Source organism: Sinocyclocheilus grahami, unplaced genomic scaffold, assembly GCF_001515645.1.
Source record: "Sinocyclocheilus grahami isolate Dianchi unplaced genomic scaffold, SAMN03320097.WGS_v1.1 scaffold1006.1, whole genome shotgun sequence".
Classification (NCBI taxonomy): domain Eukaryota; kingdom Metazoa; phylum Chordata; class Actinopteri; order Cypriniformes; family Cyprinidae; genus Sinocyclocheilus; species Sinocyclocheilus grahami.
In genome coordinates this window covers 594,405-619,203 of record NW_015506185.1, presented here as the reverse complement: position 1 = coordinate 619,203, position 24,799 = coordinate 594,405, and the positions used below count along the sequence as shown (strand labels likewise).

The 24,799-nt window shown below is 37.8% G+C and overlaps 3 protein-coding genes across 4 annotated transcripts in view; 2 read left to right on the top strand and 1 right to left on the bottom strand.

Moving 5' to 3' along the window:
* The first annotated feature begins 1,794 nt into the window (after window positions 1–1,794).
* On the top strand, window positions 1,795–4,280 carry LOC107565515 (gastrula zinc finger protein XlCGF49.1). Of its 2 annotated transcripts, none has more exons than XR_001606383.1 (3): window positions 1,795–1,904; window positions 2,256–2,453; window positions 3,169–3,285. XR_001606383.1 is itself a non-coding variant. In XM_016250762.1 (3 exons), the coding sequence occupies exons 2-3, from the start codon at window positions 2,396–2,398 to the stop codon at window positions 4,204–4,206; spliced, it is 711 nt and encodes a 236-aa protein (XP_016106248.1). In that variant the 5' UTR covers window positions 1,795–1,904; window positions 2,256–2,395; the 3' UTR covers window positions 4,207–4,280. The 2 variants fall into 2 exon arrangements, 1 of the variants encoding a protein (XP_016106248.1); XM_016250762.1 differs by lacking the exon at window positions 3,169–3,285 and adding an exon at window positions 3,554–4,280.
* Window positions 4,281–8,112: 3,832 nt separating this feature from the next.
* On the bottom strand, window positions 8,113–19,630 carry ripk1l (receptor (TNFRSF)-interacting serine-threonine kinase 1, like). The gene is made up of 9 exons (XM_016250773.1): window positions 19,597–19,630; window positions 19,088–19,268; window positions 18,043–18,199; window positions 16,624–16,761; window positions 16,026–16,257; window positions 14,272–14,466; window positions 12,624–13,172; window positions 9,735–9,884; window positions 8,113–9,136 (listed from the first exon to the last, which is right to left on the bottom strand). Exons 1-9 carry the CDS (start codon window positions 19,604–19,606, stop codon window positions 8,838–8,840), a joined length of 1,911 nt encoding a protein of 636 aa, XP_016106259.1. The 5' UTR covers window positions 19,607–19,630; the 3' UTR covers window positions 8,113–8,837.
* Window positions 19,631–20,236: 606 nt separating this feature from the next.
* dusp22b (dual specificity phosphatase 22b) overlaps window positions 20,237–24,799 on the top strand; it is a 9,390-nt gene continuing 4,827 nt past the window's right edge. The window contains exons 1-4 of the mRNA XM_016250771.1: window positions 20,237–20,328; window positions 22,036–22,069; window positions 22,154–22,236; window positions 24,125–24,174. Of these exons, the coding sequence (XP_016106257.1) occupies window positions 20,308–20,328; window positions 22,036–22,069; window positions 22,154–22,236; window positions 24,125–24,174 (188 nt within the window). The 5' untranslated portion in view covers window positions 20,237–20,307. The remainder of the gene's footprint in view (window positions 20,329–22,035; window positions 22,070–22,153; window positions 22,237–24,124; window positions 24,175–24,799) is intronic.

The following is a 24,799-nucleotide window of genomic DNA, read 5'->3' as shown; positions in this document are numbered from 1 at the left end:
CAATGAGCTTTCTGTCTTGCATTTATATGGCTGGCTAGCATTCACTAGAGATTCCTGTAGCACGCATTCAGAGTTTCTCTGAAACCCTCCACCTTCCCCAGCTCCAACTGTATAGATTTGCTACGGCTTATTTTATCAGCTATTTGTGCAGCAGCAGCATGTCTTAAATACTCACAGCACTGTATCGCTGTATGCATTGGCAGTAGCAAGTTCCTGTACTTGCTTGCAGCAGCAATAATCTACAACTACAGCAATAACCAACAGCAGCAGCAGCGTAGCAGATCTATTCCGCCAAGACCAAATACATTAACATTGTCATATCCATCACCATGTTCAATCTTCAGAGAGTTGTCATTATTGAAATAAATTTAAAATGTATGTACTGGAATTAATTTCCATTTATTTTGATTCTACAGTTTTAACATGAACAAACATGAGTTTATTTCTTCATCAGATTTGGAGAAATGTAGCATTGCATCAGTGTCTCAGCAATGGATGCTCTGCAGTGAATGGGTGCCGTCAGAATGAGAGTCCAAACAGCTGATAAAAACATCACAATAATCCACAAGTAATCCACAGCACTCCAGTCCATCAGTTAACATCTGGAGAAGACAAAAGCTGAAACACATCCAGCATTAAGACCTTTTTAACTTCAAAACATTGAGTCCATAATAACGCTTCCTCCAGTGAAAGAGTGCATCTGCTGTTGTCTCTCGCATCAAAATCCAAAGACATATTTGTTTAGAGCTGTTTAGGATTGTAAACAGTGCTCGACCTCTGCTTATTACATTAAAAACGTCTTGATTGATTGATGATTGGTTTCATTCTGACGGCACCCATTCACCGCAGAGGATTCATTGACGAGACTGCGATGGAATTATGCATTTCTACAAATCTGATGAAGAAAGAAACTCATCTACATGGTCTAAGGATGAGGACATTTTCAGCAAATGTTATTTTTTGGGTGAACTATTCCTTTAATGTGACGCATATTCGCCCAGTCATAGATAAATGAAACGGGCACAACTAACTAAAATGAATGCAATTAAAATGCATTTATTCAAATTGCTTCTGAGAACTATTTATTCAGTTAACAAGTACGAAGGTGATTAAAATACAGCTAGCTGTAGAACAAGCAATATTTAATTAGTTAAAATGTAGCCTATGAGATTGATCAAATATCTGGGAGGAGCAAAACTACCAAATTAATTATTGATGACATCGGTATCTATTTATCTCATTTGTTAATTCCATTCAAAACCATTGAGTTAAACTAAGCTGTTGAACAGTAATGTATTGAGAATTAACCATTACTTCTTACAGAGGTGAAAAGCACATTTTTGTTGTTGTGTATTTACAATAGGCTTTAGGCACGTGTTAGTTATTACAGATGCATAACATGTCGATAATATTGTTTATGATTATTTTATCTTCTGCATAGCAACACACTCCCCCTTTTACTAATTGCGGAGTCAATAAATAAAATATATTATTACTTTTATAACGTCGTTTATATTCTTTCAAAATTGTGTATTATATTTTAATGATCTGTGTGCACCTTAAATACTAAAATAATAACTTTCAAGCAAATCTGACAATGCACATTAAGCGGACTGCATCGGTGTATAAAACAACATTAACCAAGATGACTAAATGCTGTAAAATATCAAATGAATGAAAGAAATAAGGGACTAATGGTGATGCTGTGATGAAACCTAAATAACGCGAGAGAGAAAACTGCGTCGAGATCACGTGATCCGGAAGATTGATCACATGACCGCGGAGACAACAAAGAGTTTGGGAATATTGAACGAGGTTTTCTTAGTTTGCTTATTTATGCAATAAACATTCTTATAATTGCATTGCATTGGAGTAAGCTATGAAGAAATCTGATGCAGCTCCTCGTAAGTAGCAGACTGACAGAATAGCACAGAATCAAGAGCAGAAGATGCTGCTCTATCTCATGTTTGATAGAAACCAACTCTCAAAGTGCAAGATAAGCTCAGACAAACCCATGTGTCCACTTACACCAAGAGAGTACTGAACAATGATTCCAAAACAATTATAAAAACGGCCAAATGACAGATGGTCAGTTTAAGCAAAAATGACTTCATATGCAGATTTTGGTGTTTTATAACCAACATTTTTCTTCTGTACTATAAACACATAAAGATTGATTCTCTATATCCACATTACAGTAATGTAAATGCATGCATGCATGTGTAAATTAAGTCACTTTTTGTGTTTTTCTTTAGGTTTCAACACCAGAGTGATCACAATTTACACCAGTTCATCAGTAAATGCTGAATATTTCTACCATCTGGTCAACTAGGGGAAAAACTGATCTTATTATAGCGTAATATTGTACAGGTGGAGTTTATTAAAGACTGAAGACATGAGTGATGCAGAATCATCCCAAATAAAAAATGACGATGAAAACAAGGAACAAAGAGGTTTGTGTACACAATACATCAAACAGAGAGATATATATATATATAAAAGGATTAAATTCTGCTGCTTGTGATGTAAATCAAACACAGCTTTATAACAGTACAGCAGATACTGACATAAAGTGATCTAAATATCAGCGGTCGCTCTATATCTCCAGTAATAATAAGATGAGACTGAAATGCTCCACACATATAACGCAGTGATTGAGAGCTGAAGAAATAAAGGCTCCTCAGAAGATGTGAGATGTTCTGGAGGCTTGTGAAGATCATTCCTCCGCTGAGGAACAGTGAAAGTAAAGCTTCTGGAAACAAACGCTCCTCAAAAGATCCTGAGGATCAGATTTGAGACTCTAAAACATGATTGATGGAGAATCAAGTAAAGCTGAGCTGCTTCAGTGCAGTAAGTGTTCATCTGGAGATATTATTCTGAGGTTTACTTGATCAAAACCAGTCAAGATTTGACACGAGACGCTGAAGCTGGACGCTTGTACAATTACACTAAAAGAGCTTTTACTTGATTAAAAACTGAGATTGTTTTAGATTGTGCAAAGTTCAATCATGTTGATCATTTAGAGACATTTTTGAAAATAAAAATCAAAAATGATACAGCAGGCTTTATAGGGTTAAACAATGATAAATGCATTATTATAGCCAAGTAGATCAAAATAGTTACGTGACATCTGTTTTTTTTACCAACTATTTATTTTGTTCATTTTAGACCCATCGGATGAAAGTGAAGAACCGAACGACACGCCGTGGAACCGTGAATCAGACCATCAGTATCAGAAACCTCAGCAGATCACAGCTGGAGAAAACTCCTTGAACATCGGTCAAGAGCGAACTAAAGGAAGCGAAGCCCGGCCGTTCACGTGCTACAATTACACTAAAAGAGTTTTTACTGGATTAAAAACTGAGATTGTTTTAGATTGTGCAAAGTTCAATCATGTTGATCATTTAGAGACATTTTTGAAAATAAAAATAAAAAATGATACAGCAGGCTTTATAGGGTTAAACAATGATAAATGCATTATTATAGCCAAGTAGATCAAAATAGTTACGTGACATCTGTTTTTTTTACCAACTATTTATTTTGTTCATTTTAGACCCATCGGATGAAAGTGAAGAACCGAACGACACGCCGTGGAACCGTGAATCAGACCATCAGTATCAGAAACCTCAGCAGATCACAGCTGGAGAAAACTCCTTGAACATCGGTCAAGAGCGAACTAAAGGAAGCGAAGCCCGGCCGTTCACGTGCCTTCAGTGCGGGAAGACCTTCAAGCGGGCCACGGATGTTAAAGGTCACCTGCGCTATCACTCGGGCGAGAGACCGTTCACCTGCGACCAGTGCGGGAAAAAATTCATCCTGGCGTCGCACTTGAAAACGCACCTGTCCATCCATTCAAACGAGAAGCCTTTCTTGTGCTCTATCTGTGGCAAGAGTTTTTCACGCCTCTGCACTTTCAAAGATCACGAGAGCATCCACAGCGGCGTGAGAGCGCACGCTTGCTCCGAGTGCGGCAGCGCCTTCGTCACGGCCAACGCACTGAAGATGCACCAGCGCGTTCACACCGGAGAGAAACCCTACACGTGCTCGCACTGCGGCCGGAGCTTCAGTCACTCCGGAGCGCTGAAGAGACATGAGCGCGTGCACACCGGAGAGAGACCCTACCACTGCCCGCTCTGCGGCAGGAGCTTCACTCAGTCCAGCAATCTGCTGACCCACGTCAAGAGACACTGTCCGAAGTCACGCTGATCAAACCAGGACCACATGTGAACACAGTGACATTCAGAAAGAGATGCAATAATCACCAGTTACTAGGGATGTAACGATTAGCCGCGAGACGGTTGAAAATCGATTAAAATCGGTTGAGATGCTAAACAAACCGCCCGGAAACCAGTCAGTATCTGGTGTGACCACCATTTGCCTCACGCAGTGCAGCACATCTCCTTCGCATAGAGTTGATCAGGTTGTTGATTGTTGCCTGTGGAAGAGGTCCACTCCTCTTCAATGGCTGAGCGAAGTTGCTGGATATTGGCAGGAACTGGAACACACTGTCGTATACGCCGATCCAGAGCATCCCAAACATGCTCAATGGGTGACATGTCCGGTGAGTATGCTGGCCATGCAAGAACTGGGATGTTTTCAGCTTCCAGGAATTGTGTACAGATCCTTGCAACATGGGGCCGTGCATTATCATGCTGCAACATGAGGTGATGGCTTTAAGCGCCACCTGCTGGCAGAGAGTGCATCTGCGTCTCGTTCAGCTCGTCTGCTGTTTCGGTTTCATGCTGATATTTTTTAATGTATAGTTTCACAAAACTGGTCAAACCATTCTGTTTTTGCTTCAAAACTTTTACTTTTTTTTATCCAACTTGTTTTAAACTTACCATTAAATGTATCATATTGATATAAAAAAGCAAAGGGCAGGAAAATATATTCCACTTTTTCATATCAACATCATGAAATGCGTCAAACATGACTTTACACCAGGGTTTCCCAAACTGGGCTTAATGTTAGTGGGCTTGAGAGTTGTTAAAAAGCTAATAATTCATTAAATCATAAAAATGTCAAATGAAGTTAATTATTTAAACACTTTAACAATAAAAATATAAGTATTGCATTTGTTTACCTGCATGTCAGTGTGACTATTAATCAGAATCGGAAAACTATAAACATGCAAATGTGTTGTTAAATTATTGAAATGTGACCCTGGACCACAAAACCAGTCATAAGAGTCCATTTTTTAAAAATTGAGATGTATGCATCATCTGAAAGCTGAATAAAAGCTTTCCATTGATGTATGGTTTGTTAGGAGAGGACAATATTTGAAAATCTGGAATCTGAGGGTGCAAAAAAATCTAAATATTGAGAAAATCATCTTTAAAGTTGTCCAAATGAAGTTCTTAGCAATGCATATTACTAATCAAACATTAAGTTTTTATATATTTACGGTAGGAAATTTACAAAATATCTTCACGGAACATGATCTTTACTTAATATCCTAATGATTTTTGGCATAAAAGAAAAATCGATAATTTTGACCCATACAATGTATTGTTGGCATTAACAAACAAACAATGACATTAATAAACCTGCCCACAAAAACTTGCGTCTTTACATTTAAAGAACTGAAGCGAACATGAGCTGATCTGTTAACATTAAAATACTTGTTTCAGGAGTACAGCCGAGATGTAAACAATGTGTTAACATAATTTTAGTGTGACCTACTAGTTCTTGATTAGCCTATACCTGATTAAAGTTATAAATTAATTATAAAGCATGTCTCATTAAACATGAAACATAAAACTCACCCTCATGTTGTTCCAAACCTGCATGAGTTTATTTCTTATGCTGAACACAAAAGAAGATATCTTGAGATTTGTATGTTGTAAAAATAAATAAAATGTTTATTCATATTTATTTATTAGTAGCCTACACAAGGACAAGAGAGAAGGATTTGGGGATAGTAACTGAGGACTAAAAGCCTTTCGCACTTTAGTAAAGTAGGATACTACTGCATCAGAACACAAGATATAGCATGCATAACAGCCACGTTGTAGTCATTTGTGATAAATAATTCATGGCCACATTTTTTTTCATGTCACGCCTCAGGCTCCATATAAACGAGGCTATTTACTAAAACAGTAACTAATTCTTAATTTGTGGCCATGCATATATTACATTTATAATATAATTTGCAATGTTTGCCTAGTTTTTTGTTCAAAAAAAGTTTCAAAACTCTGGATTGAAATCTGTAGACAGGCAAATGTCATGAACTTTAAAGATGTTCTTCCCTTGTTCCCCTAGACTTGTGTTTGACTCATGAAATGCCACTGCTGTTAAACTCAATGCACTGCAATTCAGTTTTTATTTCCCATTTATTGCCTTTCCGATTCAAATTCCACATCAACTTCCTTGGGATGTGGAAAAATGTAATTAATGAAAACATACACATTATGGTACACACACACACACACACTCTCACACACACACTCTCGCTCTCTTTCTCTCTCACACACACACACACACACTCACACACTCACACACACACACACACACACACACACACACGCTCTCTCTCTCACACACACACACACACACACACACTCTCGCTCTCTTTCTCTCTCACACACACACACACACACTCACACACTCACACACACACACACACACACACACACACACGCTCTCTCTCTCACACACACACACACACACACACACTCTCGCTCTCTTTCTCTCTCACACACACACACACACACTCACACACTCACACACACACACACACACACACACACACACGCTCTCTCTCTCACACACGCTCTCTCTCTCACACACACACACTCTCTTTCGCTCTCACACACACACTCACACACACAAAAAAACACACTCGCTCTCTCACACACACACACACACACATTCTCTCTCTCACACACACACACACAAACACACACTCTCGCTCTCTTTCTCTCACACACACACACACACACAAACAAAAACACTCTCGCTCTCTTTCTCTCTCACACTCACACTCACACACACACTCTCTCATTCTCTCTCTCTCTTTCGCTCTCACACACACACACACACATACACTCTCTCTCTCTCTCTCACACACACACACACACAATTATGAAAGTGCAATATACACTGTATGTGACTTCTGTCGGAAAAATGTAAACACTTTCATTCTGGCTTCTAATAGTCATTATAAAACCAAACACAGTGGTTGCTGCTTGAAGGTCATAGTGTAACTGTTAATAAAGTCTTGATTTAGTGTGTTAGACACTGTTTATATACACTCTACTGACCTCGAGCTATATAGATAAACTGAAGAAGGCCACTTCCTATGTCACATATAGACAAATGAGAGATTATTTCATTACAGTAGTAGTTTTAATAAAAGTTGGATTGATATGGCATTAAAAACATACAAACAAGTGACAAATGAATAGACAATCCACAGGGTAGCTGTTATGCATTGATAAGCATTCTGCTAACATCATGGTTTGGGTCCCTGGAAACATGGGATTGTGTCCCATTCACACAGATCACAGTCACCAGATCTGAAACCAGAGGGAAAGCAGCACTCTCCAACATCATCATCATCATCATCAAAACACCAAATGAGGAAATATCTTTTGGAAGAAGAGTCATTCATCCCTTCAGCACACTCTGAAAAATCAAGCTTTCACAGTGATGCCACAGAACAACCATTCTGGACTCCTCAAAGAACCTTTTCACTGATCAGTTCTTAAGAAAACCATTATTTTCTTGGTGTAAAGAACTTTTTAATAATCTGAAGAACCTTACGTTCACTATAAAGAACCTTTTGTGCAATGGAAAGATTTCATGAATGTTTAAGGTTGTTAAACATCCATGTATATGTCAATAAAGCCATCCATCCAGCGTTATCAATAAACAACCTTTAATTTTAAGACACAATGCCAAAATGCATTGAAGCTCTTTTGGTGGCCCAACACCATAAAATACACTTTATGTTGGTTTTTCTTTGGATGTGTCACTATCGTATCTTTATCATCATCTCATTTCGCTACTCAGAATTATCCACACACTGGATTTGGCAGCGGATTTATATTCTATTGCCCTAAACCAACCCTACACCTCACAGAAAACTACAGGCATTTTAACATTTAACATTCTGTATGATTTATAAACTCAAGTCAGTGTGCATTCAGGTTTAAGTCCTAAAAAACAAATCATAAAGCATCTTAGAATCATGACAATTGAAATATAAAGGCTGATTCGACTGATCAAAAACAGGAAAAAGGCACTTTGCAGGAATCTATTCTGAGCTCAGGGTACGTTTACACGAAAACGATGCACTAAAAACGGAAAAGGTTTTCTTTTGCATTTTAGAAAAGTTGTCAAAATGTTGTCAACACGATCCCCGCTCACACGAATCTGCGAAAACGACCACAAACCATTAATAGATGTGTCTTTGTGAAGAAACGCTACACAAACATGAGATACGCATGCGCATGACCTCACCGCTTTCACAAATATGTGTTTTTGTAGTTTACAGACAGACAACAACAATATCATTATCAAAAATTTGCCATTTGAATCCCATTTTTAAAAGTTAGCATTTTCAAGGCTTTTGTGCAAATGAACGATTTCCCATTTTTGTTGTAAGCGGTGTCGTGGAAATGTCCTCTCAGATCACATAACGTTTGTGCAATGATCCGTTCACAGAATTGCAATCATTATTCCGTCGCATCCAACACCATCATACAGTGATGAATGTCAGGCTGTCAAAAATACTGCACGTCTTTGTAAGGTTTCACCGTTTGAGGAAGGTTGTTAAGAGTTGTATAAATGCCCCGTAACCCAGTGTAATTATGACACAAGCACAAGGTGGCATTTCAAGGCACTCCAGCGGTGTGTTGAGACTTCAGCAGCAGCTGCAGGAGGACGCTGGGTTTGATGCAGCCCTCCAGCGCACGGCACAGTTTACCCACGGTGATGCCCAGCAGACCCTCCTTCATCTTCCAGCGCTCCAGCGTCTGGTGCACCTTCTCTGCCAAGCCGTCGCGGTCGTAGTCGTGCTCGACCGTGTCCACGTCTATGTCTGACAGCCCCAGTTTACGAGCCACCTGCTTCCAGTTTCCACCCACGTTCTGACGCACGACCTCCAGGTGGCTCTCAGTGACCGTGTGCTCCTCTGACCATCACAACACAATCAAACAGAGAAAATCAAACACATCTGGCACTAATAAAGCAATGAGAGTTCAGTCAGGACTACTATAAAATGAGGGCTTTATTAAGGCGAGGCACTACAGCCACAAAACATGCATGAGATTTTGGGCTATTTGGCTTTCCATAAACTGTTGTTTCAAATTAGCGTAAAGAAAACATCCAAAATACACTTTTAGGTGTTGCTTTAATTGCACTTTATCTATTTGCATCTGTAGTTACAGTCTCTGCTTCAGCAGCACTTACACACGCGAAACCTTACATGTTTACTTCTATTTTCTGAAGGCTTTTAGAGAGAGATTTGTATATAATAATAATAATACATAATTTACATATATAATTAACATTTTATTCCTAAAAAAAATTATTTTATTTCTGGCTTTTGAGAGTATTTTCTGATTAATGGAGTGATAAAAAGACAAATCCAAAATCCCCTCTGTGAATACCTTTAATATGTCCCCCAAAAAAATCGAATAATTCAGTGTTCAGATTTTTGTTCTGGAAATGTATGCAAATTAGTGCTTATTTAATTAGAGAGCAGCTCACTGAAACAGAGACAGTCTTACCGTACTTCAGCAGAAGCTTGTTATATCTGGTTCTGTTGCTGGATCCGGTGGATAACAAGCTGAAGGAGCTGTTATCAGACACTCGCAGATTCATCGTGTTGTAACTCCCGATCTGAATGGCACTGGCATTCGAGATGGTCACAGGCCACCCTAATGGACAACCAAACACATCAGGAGAAAATTTTATATTATGTATATATATATATATATATATATAGATATAGATATAGATAATTCATATAACTACCCAAACTTATGTTATTAGCTCATGTCTCATTCACCGCTGAGAAAACAATACAGTACAACGCGCATAATAATACAATAATAAGGCCTTCTATTCTCGCTCGATCTGCATTAGCGCAATGAACGCGCTGATGAAGTCTCTGACGTTGACAGGCTTGTATAACAGCATATCGTAATGTTCGGACCGAGGAATATGATTGGACGAACATTTTATGGTTCTATGCCTTCCAGAGACAATATAAATACATTTAAATACATTTAGACCACTTTAGACTTAGTGATTGCTATCAGTCGGCTATTGCTAACTGAAATAAATGATTTCATTCAGTTAGTTGCCTAGGCAACATTTATAATTTTCGATTAGTTTAACTGGTAGTACTAAAAATAAATAAATACAAGTTAATAAAAACACAGACAAAAAAAAACTAATGCAATTTACAAAAACACACAACAAAACTACCAAAACATTTACTAAAATAAAAGTAAATGAAATATAATTCCAAAATATTAACAAAAATAATATTTATTTTTCAATGCGGAAGTAAGCCATTTTCTGTGAATGTGTGAGACTTCAGGTTCGTTGGCCGCGGTTGGGAAATAACAAGAAGAATAACAAAGTGCAGTAAATGGTAAAACTGTTAAACCATAAGATAACACATTAAAATAATATGGAAAGACACACTAGTTTGCAATCAATCAAGCAGCAAAATTAGCTGTTTTGTAAAGCTTCAAATAGCCGGAAGCGAAGGACACCAGAAGCCAGACACATAAAGGTGGATCTGAAGGATGCTAAAATAATATTGCTTTGTATTTGTATGAATCTCATGAATGATCTGTTTCAATATAGAGATAGAGAAAACTAGAGATGCACAGAAATTAAAATTCTTGGCCGAAGCCGTAGCCGAACAAAATGAAACACTGGGCCGAAGGCCGAATGCAGAACACGGTTTTTCCGCTCCCAACCCATGTACTGTATTTTGCCATTTTTTTCACCATTGCATAAATGAAATAGCAAACATTTGCTTTTTACTGTTTTTTCCTGCTTTTCAAATAAATAAAAAAAATTACAAAACAACAATTTCAAAAATATTTACTTAACACTGAACATTTTTAAACATTCTAGCAGACATTATACCAACAAAGCACAATTTAACTTAAAATGAATAAGTTAAAGTTAAGTAAAATAATATTTTTGGGCCATTTTTAAGACCCCCTTCTTGAATCAGGCATGCATTTTTACTGTACAAATAAATGCAGCCTTGCGGAGCAGAAGAGACTGCTTTTAAAACATGAGAATATATTACAGATCCCAATTTGAACACTGTGTGTGAATGTTATAATAAATGAATTAGCCTAATAAAGCTGTTGTAGGGTAATTATTATTATCATTACCAATGCTTTACTTTTGAATTTTATTTTACAGAACGATAGTAAAATTACAGCATTTATGAACGTTGATGGAGTTGTTGCTTTTTCTCAGCTTTTATCGTGGCAGAAACCCACAGGAATATCTCAGTGCTTCTTTTTGTTGACAACAGCAGATCACAAATTTGGGAAGATGTTTTCCGCACATATCACATTGTCACATGCCTTCAAAAAAATTAATAAAAATGTGACTGAGCAATTAATGATTTCTGCGTCTTTCTCTGACAGTTTTAAATACTTTCACACTGCAGACACGTTGGCTGCAGTAGTGCGCGGCTCTATTTGATCGCGTCACGTCATTGTTCGGTACAATTTATTTAGTCTTTTCGCTTATTCGGCCGAACACCGAAATTTTTTGCTATTTTGAGCCGAATAATTTCGGTTGCCGAACATTCGGTGCATCCCTAATGAAATCAGCTCTTATTGGGGGATTTATCTATTGAAATCTGGCAACCGCAACCATAAAAGCTTGTAGAGGCCTGTTACCAACGCAAGATAATGCCAAACTAACATGAAATGCTTTCAGGACAAATAACCAGCAGGCAAATATCACAGTTGATTATGCTCAATAAATCGAGAAATTGTGACTACGGTTAAAATATGATTCATTGGGCAGCCCTTTCTATTCACCATCCTTTTAGAGCGGCATATTCTGTTGAAAACTGATTCTGCTATTTTCCTGTTCATCACTGCTTTGACACAATCTGTATTGTATAAAGCAGTGGTTCTCAAACCGTAGTCACACCTTTTCTATTAAAGGACATTATTTGCCCCCTTAAATTGATTTACAGGTGCATTTTTTTTTCCTTTATAGAGGCAAATATTTGCTTATCCTTATTAATTGTATGTCATGTTTTATGTCATATTCTTAACATTCCATTAAGTGTATTATTAATATAATAAACACCACTGTATGTTGCTTGGAGATGCACACCAGATGATACAGATTTCGTTGGAACTGTTATTTAGTTGCAAAATAGAACAAACATGACAAAAGATGAGGTAAGCTGATTGGATATCATGTATTTGACCGGAACTAACATTTTCCTGTTTTTACATTAGAAGCAGCATTTTGCTTGTCAGAAATACATGTTCGGTTTTAATGTTACTTTAAGTTGGGGTAGAATTAAATGAATGCCAAAACTCAGGTACCCCAGTTTGAGAACCACTGGTATAAAGCACTGCAGAAATGACTTGTTAGTTGTGAATTGTTAACTGTACCCGAGTCAGATGGAGGACATACGACAGGTGATAAACGCAGGCCAGGCTGTGAATCCAGCATGAAAGACTCCGCTGCACGAGATGCACTATCTGGACAGGACTTGATGCGATTGTATGGCGGATGGTGAGGATGCTGGAGTCTGTCGTAGTCAGAATACGGCACTGAGAGATGACTCGCCAACTCTGGCCTGTGCAATCCCTCAAATGAGCCAGCAGGCCTCAGATGGAGCTCCTCGTCTGGGTTTGGGTTAGCGGCGGGTTTAGTCCAAGACTTGACAGAAGAAGCCTCTCCGGCCCACCTGCTGCTAGCCGGCTGCTGCGGGAGCAGGTTATAAACGCTGGCGTCCGGCTGATCCACTATACGACTGCCGTATTTGTGGTAGTTGTACTCTTGTGCCAGTTTGAGCTCCAGATTGGGAGGCGCGGCGTCCACCTCCAGCAGAGACTCTTCTGGGGTCCTGAAGCTGAGGTCTTCGATGCTAGCCTCCACCGGGCCGATGTCTGAGCTCCTCAAGGGCCCTGGAGAGTCTCTGGAACACGGCGAAGGGTCTGCAGACGAGAAGAACAGTCAGCATTGCATTTACAAGCGTCTAATATCAGGCATCAAATTTAGGTTAGAAAAACTTAGTGGAAACATTGTTTTGAAATGTTTCTAAAACGCAGTTTTCTTGATGTGATTAGAATGTTATTTAAAGGTTACATTTATTAGAATGTTTTGCTAACTTTATCTTCACACCCCCAAAAAAACATCATTTGAACCTTTATTTTTAATATTCTAAGAATGTTAAAATGTCCAGTGGTTATTAGAACGCTAAAGGCTACAAAAATGTTTCTTAGAATCTTCATTAAGTACAAATAACATTCTAAGAATGTTTCATCTTAATGTTACGAAAAGACGTTACATACATCAAACATTATTAAAGTTATAAGAACGTTACATGAACATTACGAATGTTGTGTCCTGACATTTATATAGCTTATAAAAAACATTAGCTGGGATGTGCCTCATGTACAATCAACATTGTTGCAAAAAACAGTTTTACAGGCTAAGAAACAATTAATTTGAATTCACTCAGTGTAATCGCTCTAATATGATTAGTGTAAGTCAAATTTTATTATTGCATTCAGAAATTGCTGGACCTTTTTCACAGACTGCGATGACGCATTTCCCTAGTTATTAACATTGTTATTTTTTGTTATATTATATGTTATATATTATATTTTCATTTTAGAAAACAATTGTGGTCATGATATGAAAATGATTTATTAAGCACAATCGTCTGTCAATGCAGATGTCTCCGGTTGCCAGATGTCAAGAGCTTAAATCCCCCAATCAGAGCTTTTTTCTTAAATGGATAAATTTTCTGCCCAGAAGTTTACTTAATATTCCCAACCTCGCAACCATTTGCACTCACTCTCTCAGTGTTACGGAGAAGGTGCTGATGAGCTGAAAACATGTAAACTGGAGTTTAGTGATCTCCATTGAGATATTCCGCTCAGCTAAAAGTGTAATAAAGCCAATTTGATTAACGCCCCTGAAAATGTGAAAAGGGGCAATAATGTAAAATATGGGTAAATAGAACAAAATATTTACATACATTATGCATGTTAGTTTCCCTCACTACACAACAACACGGCTTCACGGGACTTATCGCTTTATTTTGTATCCAGGATGAAACTTCAAGGCTTCTACCTTTAAATGTGGGCCGGAGACGAGGGTCTTCATTCCAGCACGTCTTCATGAGCTCGATGACGTCTTGAGGAGTGTGTCGAGGGATCAGAGCTTCGTCGGGACGCTCACCCTGACACACACAGTGGCAGATCTGATCTTCACTCCTGGCATCTGAAAAACAACAACAAAACATTTTCATTCACTGCTAAACCTTGGTCTTGAGTTTGATACACTGCAAATATGAAATGGGGTCAAATATTAAAGAGCATCTGCATGCAATCAGGGCTGGGCGATCCAAAAGCAACAAATCTAGCTATTTTTTAAATTTATTTGGCAACTTTTAGCAACTTTCGATAAGTGACTCAAATGATAAAAAGGCACACGTTTTCCATCTAAATTACACAAAAAGAGGAAACCAAAGATGCTTAGCAGTACACACAACACTTGAATTAAGTTAGCTGCTATTTTCAATTGTTCAATTATATAATAATAATAATTGAATAATTTATGATACACCTTGTTAGTAGCTTGTAACTGTGATTGTTGATCATTTAGTACACTGTAAGAAAAATATCTAGAGAAATTGAAAAGGTACTAGTAATTTTCCAGGACAAATCTGTTTTAACCCTGTAACCCGAAAACACAATACGTAATTTAAAATCAGTACGGAAAATTCCTTCGTATTATATTCCTTCAACAGAAGAAAGCAACTCATACAGGTTTGGGACGACATGAGGCTGAGTAAACGATGACAGAATTTTCTTCTTTGGGTCAACTATGCCTCTAAGTAAACCACTGGGAAGATTTCAATTTATAAAAAGAAAAAACTGGGGGGGATTTAAACTCTTGGCATCTGGCAACCGCAAACATGAACGCAGAATAATGCCAAATTACAATGTTCTCAGGAAAAATAACCAGCGGGCAAATATCGCAACCAATTACGCTCGATAAATCAAAAGAAGTAGAAATCATGATGATGATCAAAATACAACTGTGTGGAAATTTTTCTTTGATAAATATAAAAAAATTTTTATTTTATATTTATATTATAATACATTTTATTATTTCAGTCTGTTCCTTACAAAAAGCTATATACAACAGAACATGAAGAGTTTATTTGCAAAAACAGATAACGTTTTTTAATCACGTTTTTATTGTGTTTTATTGTGTTAGTTAGCTGTGTTTTTTTTACCTAATCAGGGCCTCTTTAGTTTTTTTTCTTTGAGAAAGAAGAACTGTGCTGTTTAACCTGACAGGAATAATGAAAATTATTATTTTTAAATTTTATATATTTTTATTATTTTAAATTTACATTATAATTATTTTTTATTATTTCAGTCTGTTCCTTACAAAAACCTATATACAAAAGAATACGAAGAGTTTATTTGCAAAAACCGATAACTCGATAATTTTCAGAAATCATGTTTTTTTAAATGATGTTATCATGTTTTCACTGTGTTATATTGTGATAGTTAGCTGTATTTTTTTACCTAATGAAAATAGCCCAACTGCAGTTTGATTGAGATTAATTGGAACGCACAGAAAAGAAAAAACACGATTTCTGAAAATGGTTAAGAATGGAATTATCGGTTTTTGCAAATGAAGTCTTCGAATAGCACATGAGTGATATATATAGTAATTTTGTTATTACTGAGTCCGTTTTGTAACTCACATTGCAGCTAGTTAATCATGTTAATTAGTTAATCATGCGGTTCTGAAGCGAGACTCACTCTCATAGGGCTCGCGGCCGCTGAGGATGACCCAGACGACGATGGAGAAGCTGTAGACGTCAGATTTCTCGGTGGAGCAGGTGTTGATGCTCTTCAGGTGCTCAGGAGCCATGTAGCACAGAGTGCCAGCGGCGCGCGCACACGACTTCTTGCCCAGACCACTCTGTCTGCGAGACTGCTCTTTAGTCAGCTTGCTCCACACCTGAGACGTAGCCAGACCCAGATCCGCGATCTGACGCAGAGAAAGAGCGTGCATGAAAATCCTTCACGTCTAATGTATTTCTATAGCGCTTTTCCCAATACACATCGTTTCAAAGCAGCTTTACAGAAAACCATGATGTTAATGTTTATAATATCTTACAGTCGCATTTAGCAGATTAGAGCTGTGCGATAACAGAGGTTATATTTTGTAACGATACAAGCAATCAAGCAGCTGACATCTGCTACATAATATCACTAAATTATTATACTGGATGCATGCAGATAAAGTTGGGTGTACTGTATATCCAACTTTATATAAAGAGTTGTGCGATATATTTCAACATTTAGCTTTTTTAAAAAGTGTGTACTGTGGTGAATTCAGAGAGAAGTTTCCTACTTTAATGTGGAAGTTCTTGTCCACCAGGATGTTCTCTGGTTTGAGATCTTTGTGAATGACTTGGTTCTCCGTGAGATAAACCATCCCCTCCAAGATCTCCAGAACGATCCTTCCTTTCACAGATATCGGAACAGGCACCTGGAGCAACAGATGTGAGCAAAATATTAAAGACATCAAAAAGTGGCACATTTCCAAACTGAAGAGGGATTTCACTGCAAATAGAGGAGCTGTTTATTTGCACGCTCGGTCTGTGGATCTGTCGAGTCACTAAAGGAATTATGCAAATCGGGTACTGAAGCAAACAATGTTTATATACTAGAGCATGCAAGGGACAGCAGGTGGGTTGTGAATACAGTGAATGCATTTTGCACATTAAAGACACATTGTCTGATTTTTTCTGCATTTACATCAAGATACCAATGTTACAGATTTTGATTTTCAAATTACTTTCACAATGAACCCTAGTGCATCCTTAGGCACATCTTTCTCTTTTTATTTTTTAATATCAGTTTGGCTGTGTTAATGCAAACAGGATAAATTTAGTCAAAAAACGTGTATTTGTACTGAAATGTTCATATTCCGCCATCATTTTTTCTCATAAATATATTTTTACACTAGGTACAAAATAGTTAGGACCTTAACCCTCTGGCCCTCTTCGGTCATTTTTGACCGAAAAATTTTATATTTCGAATTTTTTTAAATCGTAGCTTCGTCGGAATGAGATGACACTTGGTGACTTTTGTCACATTAGCAATATGAACACACAAAACAATCATGGACATGATTCGGATATGTTAAGGACAAAAATGTCGCAATATTTAATCCCAGTGCCACTGAGCATAACAACATGCATTCTTTGCCAAGGGTTAAAAATGTGTACTATTTTAAAATATAAATCTACTCTTTTCATTACATAAATGTGTGTACTGAGAGATGTGTGTGTTTGAATGCAGCTTTTGTTTTAATCTGACACTGCATCAGAACGAATGTTATTGATAATTCTTGGACTGTAATAATCCAAAGAAAAAAATATGCTTAGCATTTAGTATATGGAAAATAACACAATTTTTCACAAAAAAACAACAACAACAACAGTGACATTATGTAAACAAACTGACATTTAAATGGTTAAAATCCTGAAAACAAACCATATTTTTATGATCAGCACTGATGTTGGTAAAAAAGAAAATCTATGTCAGTGAAAGCCGAAAAACTTATTAAAATATAATATTTTTATGACATGGACTATTTCGTCAAAGGACTTCTGTGTAACGTTTTTAAACTGATGCACAAGGGCTAATACTGTTTTTTGCACAACTGTTTTGGTACATTCAGTGTGTTTTTTGGACAGTAAGTGTTCACAACACAGACATGTGAAACTTCACGTGTATTTTGGCATAAAACAGAGTCTGCCGTTACCCTCTCCAGCATGCTGAGCAGGTTTCCTTTAGGAATGAGCTCCATGACTAAAGAATAGTCTCCGTCCTCCAGAATAACCCCCAGCAGCTTGACCACTCGCTGATGGCTTAACCTGCTCATCAGACTGCCTTCATCCAGAAGAGACTGCTTCTGCCGGCTGACACACACACATTCAACTCACTCAGTTCACACAACATCTGAAGCTGAAAGTCACGCATTACAAGTAACGCGAGTTACAGAATCAGATTACTTTTTAAGTAACTAGTAAGTACTTTTTAATTTAGAAGGAAATATCCGAGTTACTTTTTTCAAATGAAGTACACCGTGGCAACACCAGAGCTGTCACTCAATACACGGAAACAAAGTAACTGGCGTGTTGCTATGTTTCTCATGTGCTCTGGTGTTGCCACGGTGACAGAAATCAGGAGTCAGTGCAGAGCGTTGTGTGTGAACATGATCTTACTGTAGCTCTAGACTAAATATCAACATGTGTTTACTCATCTCACTGCACACAAACACATTCAGTGCTCCTCACAATCAAATATAATAAAAACAGTCAAATGCAAACTCAGAATATGACGCAAACGTGCATTAATTAAATATGTTAAATAACACAAATATACTTTAATCCTATTTTATTAACCGATGTCTTTGCTGCTGACCTTCGATGATCCGATTCAAGCACACTAATAATCAAAAATGACACATTTATTAGTGTTATTGCTGAATAGTGTTGCACTTTCTTCTCCTGCGTCATATTCTTCATGTGTTTGGTTCTCTGCTGTACCTGCAGCCTGAGGCGCACTCATCTCACTTCTGTTGTGAAAGAACTTTTACTTTTGTAGAACCTTTTTATATTAAAAACAAACAAGCAAGCCCCGCCCAGATCTAAAAAGTAACGTAACGCATTACGTTCCATAAAAAGTAACTAAGTAACGTAAATCGGTACTTTTTTTTTTTTTTTTTTTTTTTGGAATAACGCAATATTGTCATGCATTCGTTTTAACAGTAACTTCCCGAGGCAGCACTGGTCTCGAGCACTCACCCGTTGCGCGGAGGGCCGGTGTAGACCGTCTTCAGCACCACCTGGCCCAGGGTTTTGTGGTAACACAGGTAAACCTCCCCAAACCCTCCATAATCCAAAGGCTCTTTCTTGATCAGATCTGCTGACTTCATAAGACTCAGGCTCGCAGCTGTAGCCATAGTTCCTCTCTTCCTAAAGACAGCTTCCCTAGAGCAACACAAACATGTGACAGAGCAGACTAACTCCAGAATGAAACCCAGAGTTAGCTGAAGAAGAACATTCTGTCGGACAAAACTATTTGCATATTTGCCGACGATCAAAGTTTGAATGAAGAGCCGCAGACGAAACTGCAGTTCACAGAAACACATTAGAAGATCAATAGATATTCGAAAGGTTGTATATGGCATTTCTGCTTTCCATCTAATAATCAGAAACAATGCAACTTTTTCTTCGTTAGTTGACTTCAGATATTAGATAAACCATCTTTAAAAGTGTTCAGAAACACAACAGTACATAAGTGTAAGACCTACCGTGTAACATAACGCCTATATGCACTTCTCCTTCGCTTCCTGGATATTAGGTTACAAAGTGAAAGTAAAAATCAGGAAGACAGAAATAACCAGCAGCAGAAAACCAGATCGCCACGACGCATTTTAATCTAGTGCTAATAGTTTATGTTGGTAACTGTTCAACAAATAAACATTTAAAAACTGCTTTTCTAAAAAAAAAAAATAAATAAATAAAAAAGGCAGTTGTAAGAGATAAGTAGGCTAAGTGTCCAAATAAATTTTACTTGGCAATAAATTTAAATCGGAATTATTTACGGGTTTATGTGCAGAAACAGTACAGAACGGACTGGCCAATCAGAATAAAGTATTTCAGAAAACATGTTATAATTCCTAAAAGTGTCCTCTATCGTATCCACGTTTAAATGTAATGTCTTTATTCGCCCATATTGCAGAAAAGGATCAAAGTGACGGAAAACGTTTTGCCCGTGCACTTTTATATTAATTTTAATCTTAATTACAGATATTCAAGTCAATGCAGTCCTGCTCGCATGAAACCACTGCGAGTAATTTAATCAAGCTTCTGTAGCATCACGAGTTTGTGAACAGTGCTGGGTGTCGGTAATAGTGTGTACTGTGCCTTTAAGAGATTCTCGTCGAGCGCGTGGACTCTGCACGACACAACATAGAGTTAGATGTGAACTCGATACAAGCGGACTCCTGAAACACTGTGGCATGGGAAACGGGATCAATAAGGTAGATGGGCATGACTTCCCCTCTCCTCCTGCTTTAGGACTGTAACTTTGAGAGGGAGTGTAATCTCGATGTTGAATCATATGCATTAAAGAACGCGTCATTGTTGCGCATATACTCAGGGCTTTTGATTTAACTAAGAACGAAACTAATGCACGCAACTGTCATGGACTTCTCAAATCACGTGTCTTTGAATATAAAATAAATAAAAAAATAGATTTACAGTGACCCGAGACGTGTCTAAAGAACATCATAACAGTTAGACTGTTAGTTGATTTGGGCCAGAAAGCAAAAACACACACTAGCAACCGTTCAGAACTACTTGGAACAGCTTAGCAACGCGCTGACAACCACCTAAAGTAACATAGCAACCAACATAGCAACCACAGAGCAGCGCGCTAACTACTAGAAAGCCTTAGCAACCGCATAGAAATACTCTGGCAACAGCAATACCCTAGCAACCACATAGCAACGTGCTAACAATTGTTCATGAACTAAGAACGAAACTAATGCACGCAACTGTCATGGACTTCTCAAATCACGTGTCTTTGAATATAAATTAAATAAAAAAATCTATTTACAGTGACCCGAGACGTGTCTAAAGAACATCATAACAGTTAGACTGTAAGTTGATTTGGGCCAGAAAGCAAAAACACACACTAGCAACCGTTCAGAACTACTTGGAACAGCTTAGCAACGCGCTGACAACCACCTAAAGTAACATAGCAACCAACATAGCAACCACAGAGCAGCGCGCTAACTACTAGAAAGCCTTAGCAACCGCATAGAAATACTCTGGCAACAGCAATACCCTAGCAACCACATAGCAACGTGCTAACAATTGTTCATAGCAACGTGATAAAACACCTTAGCATTGTAGATGAGTTTAGATTTGGAGGAATGTAGCATTGCGTCAGTGTCTCACTGCAAGTGAATGGGTGCCGTCAGAATGAGAGTCCAAACAGCTGATAAAAACATCACAATAATCCACAGCACTCCAGTCCATCAGTTAACACAAATTTTACACTTAATTTTACACGATTTAAACACTAATAATTAATGAAATCATAAAAATGCAAAATAAAATTAATTATTTAAACACTTGAACACTAAAATACAAGACGATTGAGCTTTAAACATGCGAATGGGTGTTAAGTTTGTCAAGTAAATATAATGTCAAAGGAGTTTGGAAAATGTAAAAGAATAAAAGAAGAAGATTATGAATAATTTACTGCCATTGTGTGAATAATATGTAATCCATTAAAAAGTAACTGTAATCTGATTACGAGCACTACAAAATTACAAGTGCTTAATTTTTGGAATCTGATAACGTAATCCAGAACATGATCTTTAAAAGTGGAAAAACTAACACAGAAATATCAAACCACTGGTTTGACCAAGAAATGAAGAATGCAAACTTATGAGGTTTATTTGACAACTTAAATAAAAATGTGACGATGTGCCCAAACTTGACGTTTATGAAAAATACCATATGCATAAACACAATGCATGCCTTCACCGTATAGCTGTCTCTCGTCCCAGAGTATATCAGCTTGTTTAACAGCTTTACAAAAACATGATGTTACAGCAAATTCAGATGATCCTGCAAAACTATTTCGAGTTGTGAGCTGATGTTTGAATGCAACACATTAGCTGTCGATCTGAGGAAAACCGAGCGAGTGTTAAGTTCTAGTTTGGTTGTCGTTCCAGGTTCTGCCAGACCTGTACTTGGGTAATTTCAAAGGTAAGACCGCTAGAATCCACGACGCCGTTTTGAAAAAGGTGCATGTTTAGGAAAGATGATAAACGTGTGGATGTGTTCTTACAGATGCCAGAGACAGGGAGCAGTTAGCCAGAAACAACATCACACACATCCTCTCCATCCATGACACCGCTGCGCCCATTTTACAGGTACTCACTATTTCACATGTTCAGTGTAGAGAATATATTAAATATATAAAGTGTATGTCAGCTGGATGACGACACATCTCAGCATACTTCATTTTCAGTGACTAATTGATAACATGCACATGATTCTCTCCCCTCATCACCAGCTTGACTGGTTTTTTTTTAAACATGCAATTATTATTTCAGTATACAGTCTCTAAGAGCAGTTTCTCAACACTTGGGTCACTTTTTCAAAACTCTTCACGCAGCTAAGCTGTGGATCATTTTACATTGCTTTGGCACAAAATGCATTCAGTTCAGTCTTTCAGATTGCATGAATAATTGCGTGCATCCAAAACATCCAAAGTGTACCTAGACCTACATGCACATGTTTGCATATTAATTTCAAAACTGTAAAACTTAATTTCAAAGCCTAACATAATGCAAAACTGAATAAGACATTTCTACAGTAATACCATATTGAAATGAAATAATATCAAAACAATTCGATGGAGCTGAATAGCTAATTTCATTCCCATCTATACAGAAGGAGACACTTCAGGATAATTGTTGCCGTGAACAATAAATAGTGTCAATAATTTATAATAATTAATTTGAGACAGCATGTAGTGTTTTGGAAGTTTTAGTGCGTTTTGAATGTGATATTTCCTGCTGTGCCAAGCTAAAAGTTGGTTAGGAGAACTGTGTGAAGATTTTTTGGAAAGAAAGTGAATTTTAGTATTAAGAAATGAGTTCTAGCCATTAAAAAAAAAAAGTGACAAGTTACAGCATTTACGCTGTGTAGTGGAAGGCTTCAGCCTATAGTTTTATTTATTTATTTGTTTGTTTTGCAATGCAGGCTTTTATGAAGCATGATAAATAATGAAGTCAACCACTCACCCATTGTTTGGAAAAAACGTTTGCAACTTAGTTTAACACAGTGACAGGCACACAAACACAGTTTCTGTTCAGTGAATACTGTCAAAAGATGATTAAATTAGGACAGTGTTTGCTTTGTTTATATATTGTAGATGGTTGTAAGTGTGCATATTCTTTCTCCCTCATCTGTTTGAATGAGCAGCTGGAAGTAGTAAAGCGTAGACATTTCAAAATAAAAGTCCTGGTGTATTTTATAACTAAATGCCCCACATTATGCATAAAGTCTTTTTTTGGGGGATATAATTTGCACAGTCCCTGTCACAGAAAGCAAAGACTAAGAACATTATTTAACATGCAATGTATAGATTTTGCAACGATCAGAACTTTATTATAATCTTAAAGGATGCAATCCTGATGCAATAATCTTGATTATTGCTGATGCAGTGATCTTTATTATTGCATCAGCAAAATCCAGCATCAATTGAACTCTAATTCTTATGTACTGATATATTACTACTATGCACAGTATTTAGTAAAACATGTCTTGAGAATTTTAAACTTGCACAGTTTTGCAGTTGAATGTGCTTCAGCCCGTTTAATTAAGTGAAGAATCTGAGGTGCATGAGTTATTTTGTGCTAGTTTTGTTCTGTGTGGACATGCAATATTAATTGTGTTTGTGCAGGTCCTAAAAAGTCTTATATTTGATTCAGGAAATTCTGCAGATACCCCGAAGCAGACTTTCTCAGCGAAGGGCTTCTCTTACAGGACAATGAGCCCTTCTGCACAAATTTACTTGTGCTGAATGCATTGTGCTATTGCATGGTGCAAAGACCAGTGAAATAAAACAATGAAATGCATGCCATGTTTTGAGTTTATTATGAAATGAACACTTAGTAGAAATAAAACATGGTGTGCATGCATGTGCAAGAGGTCTTGACATGACATGCAACAACTCTGTGTCTTACTTTTTGCTCTCTCGTGTGATTTTGAGGCGTATTAAAGCACATCTCTGTCTTTCCTCCGTTTCTTTAGGAGATGACTTATCTTTGTATCCCAGCAGCAGATTCGCCCACGCAAAACCTGTGAGTAGGCATGCATTTCTGATGGGCGTGTTCTCTAATAGCTATCCGATGTCTCTCGGCCGCCAGTGGGCAGCGCGAGTCACTGTAGCAACATGAAGATGTGCAGGCTTTTCATGAGCAAACGCTTTATACGTTCTGCATTCACGCATGCTGCTCCCTCTCGCCTTTTCCTCAGTCTTCTCTAACACTAACTCTGTGTTAGTTTTTCATGCCGTATCAAACTAGTTACACCCTTGAGCTTGCGCACATGCACACACACACACACACACACACACGCACACACACTCACACTCACGCTCACACGCACACACACACTCACACACTTACTCACTCACTCACTCACTCACACACATACACACGCACACACACTCACGCTCACGCACACACACTCACACGCACACACACACACACACACGCTCACACACACACACTCACTCACACACACACGCACACTCTCACGCACGCACACACACACTCAAACACACACTCACTCACACACACACGCTCACTCACACACACACACACACGCACACTCACTCACACACACACGCACACTCACGCACACACACTCACTCTCACGCACGCACACACACACTCACACACACACTCACACACACACACACAC

Bases quoted from the DNA above. Each gene is read 5' to 3' on its own strand.
- ripk1l (XM_016250773.1), bottom strand. The intron at 18,200-19,087 runs GTGAGTGCTCGA...TGTGTGTGTCAG, and splicing joins ACCGGCCCTCCGCGCAACGG to CCGGCAGAAGCAGTCTCTTC. The intron at 16,258-16,623 runs GTAGGAAACTTC...TCTCTGCGTCAG, and splicing joins ACAAGAACTTCCACATTAAA to ATCGCGGATCTGGGTCTGGC.
- LOC107565515 (XM_016250762.1), top strand. From the start codon at position 2,396: ATGAGTGATGCAGAATCATCCCAAATAAAAAATGACGATGAAAACAAG. The intron at 2,454-3,553 runs GTTTGTGTACAC...TGTTCATTTTAG, and splicing joins TGAAAACAAGGAACAAAGAG to ACCCATCGGATGAAAGTGAA.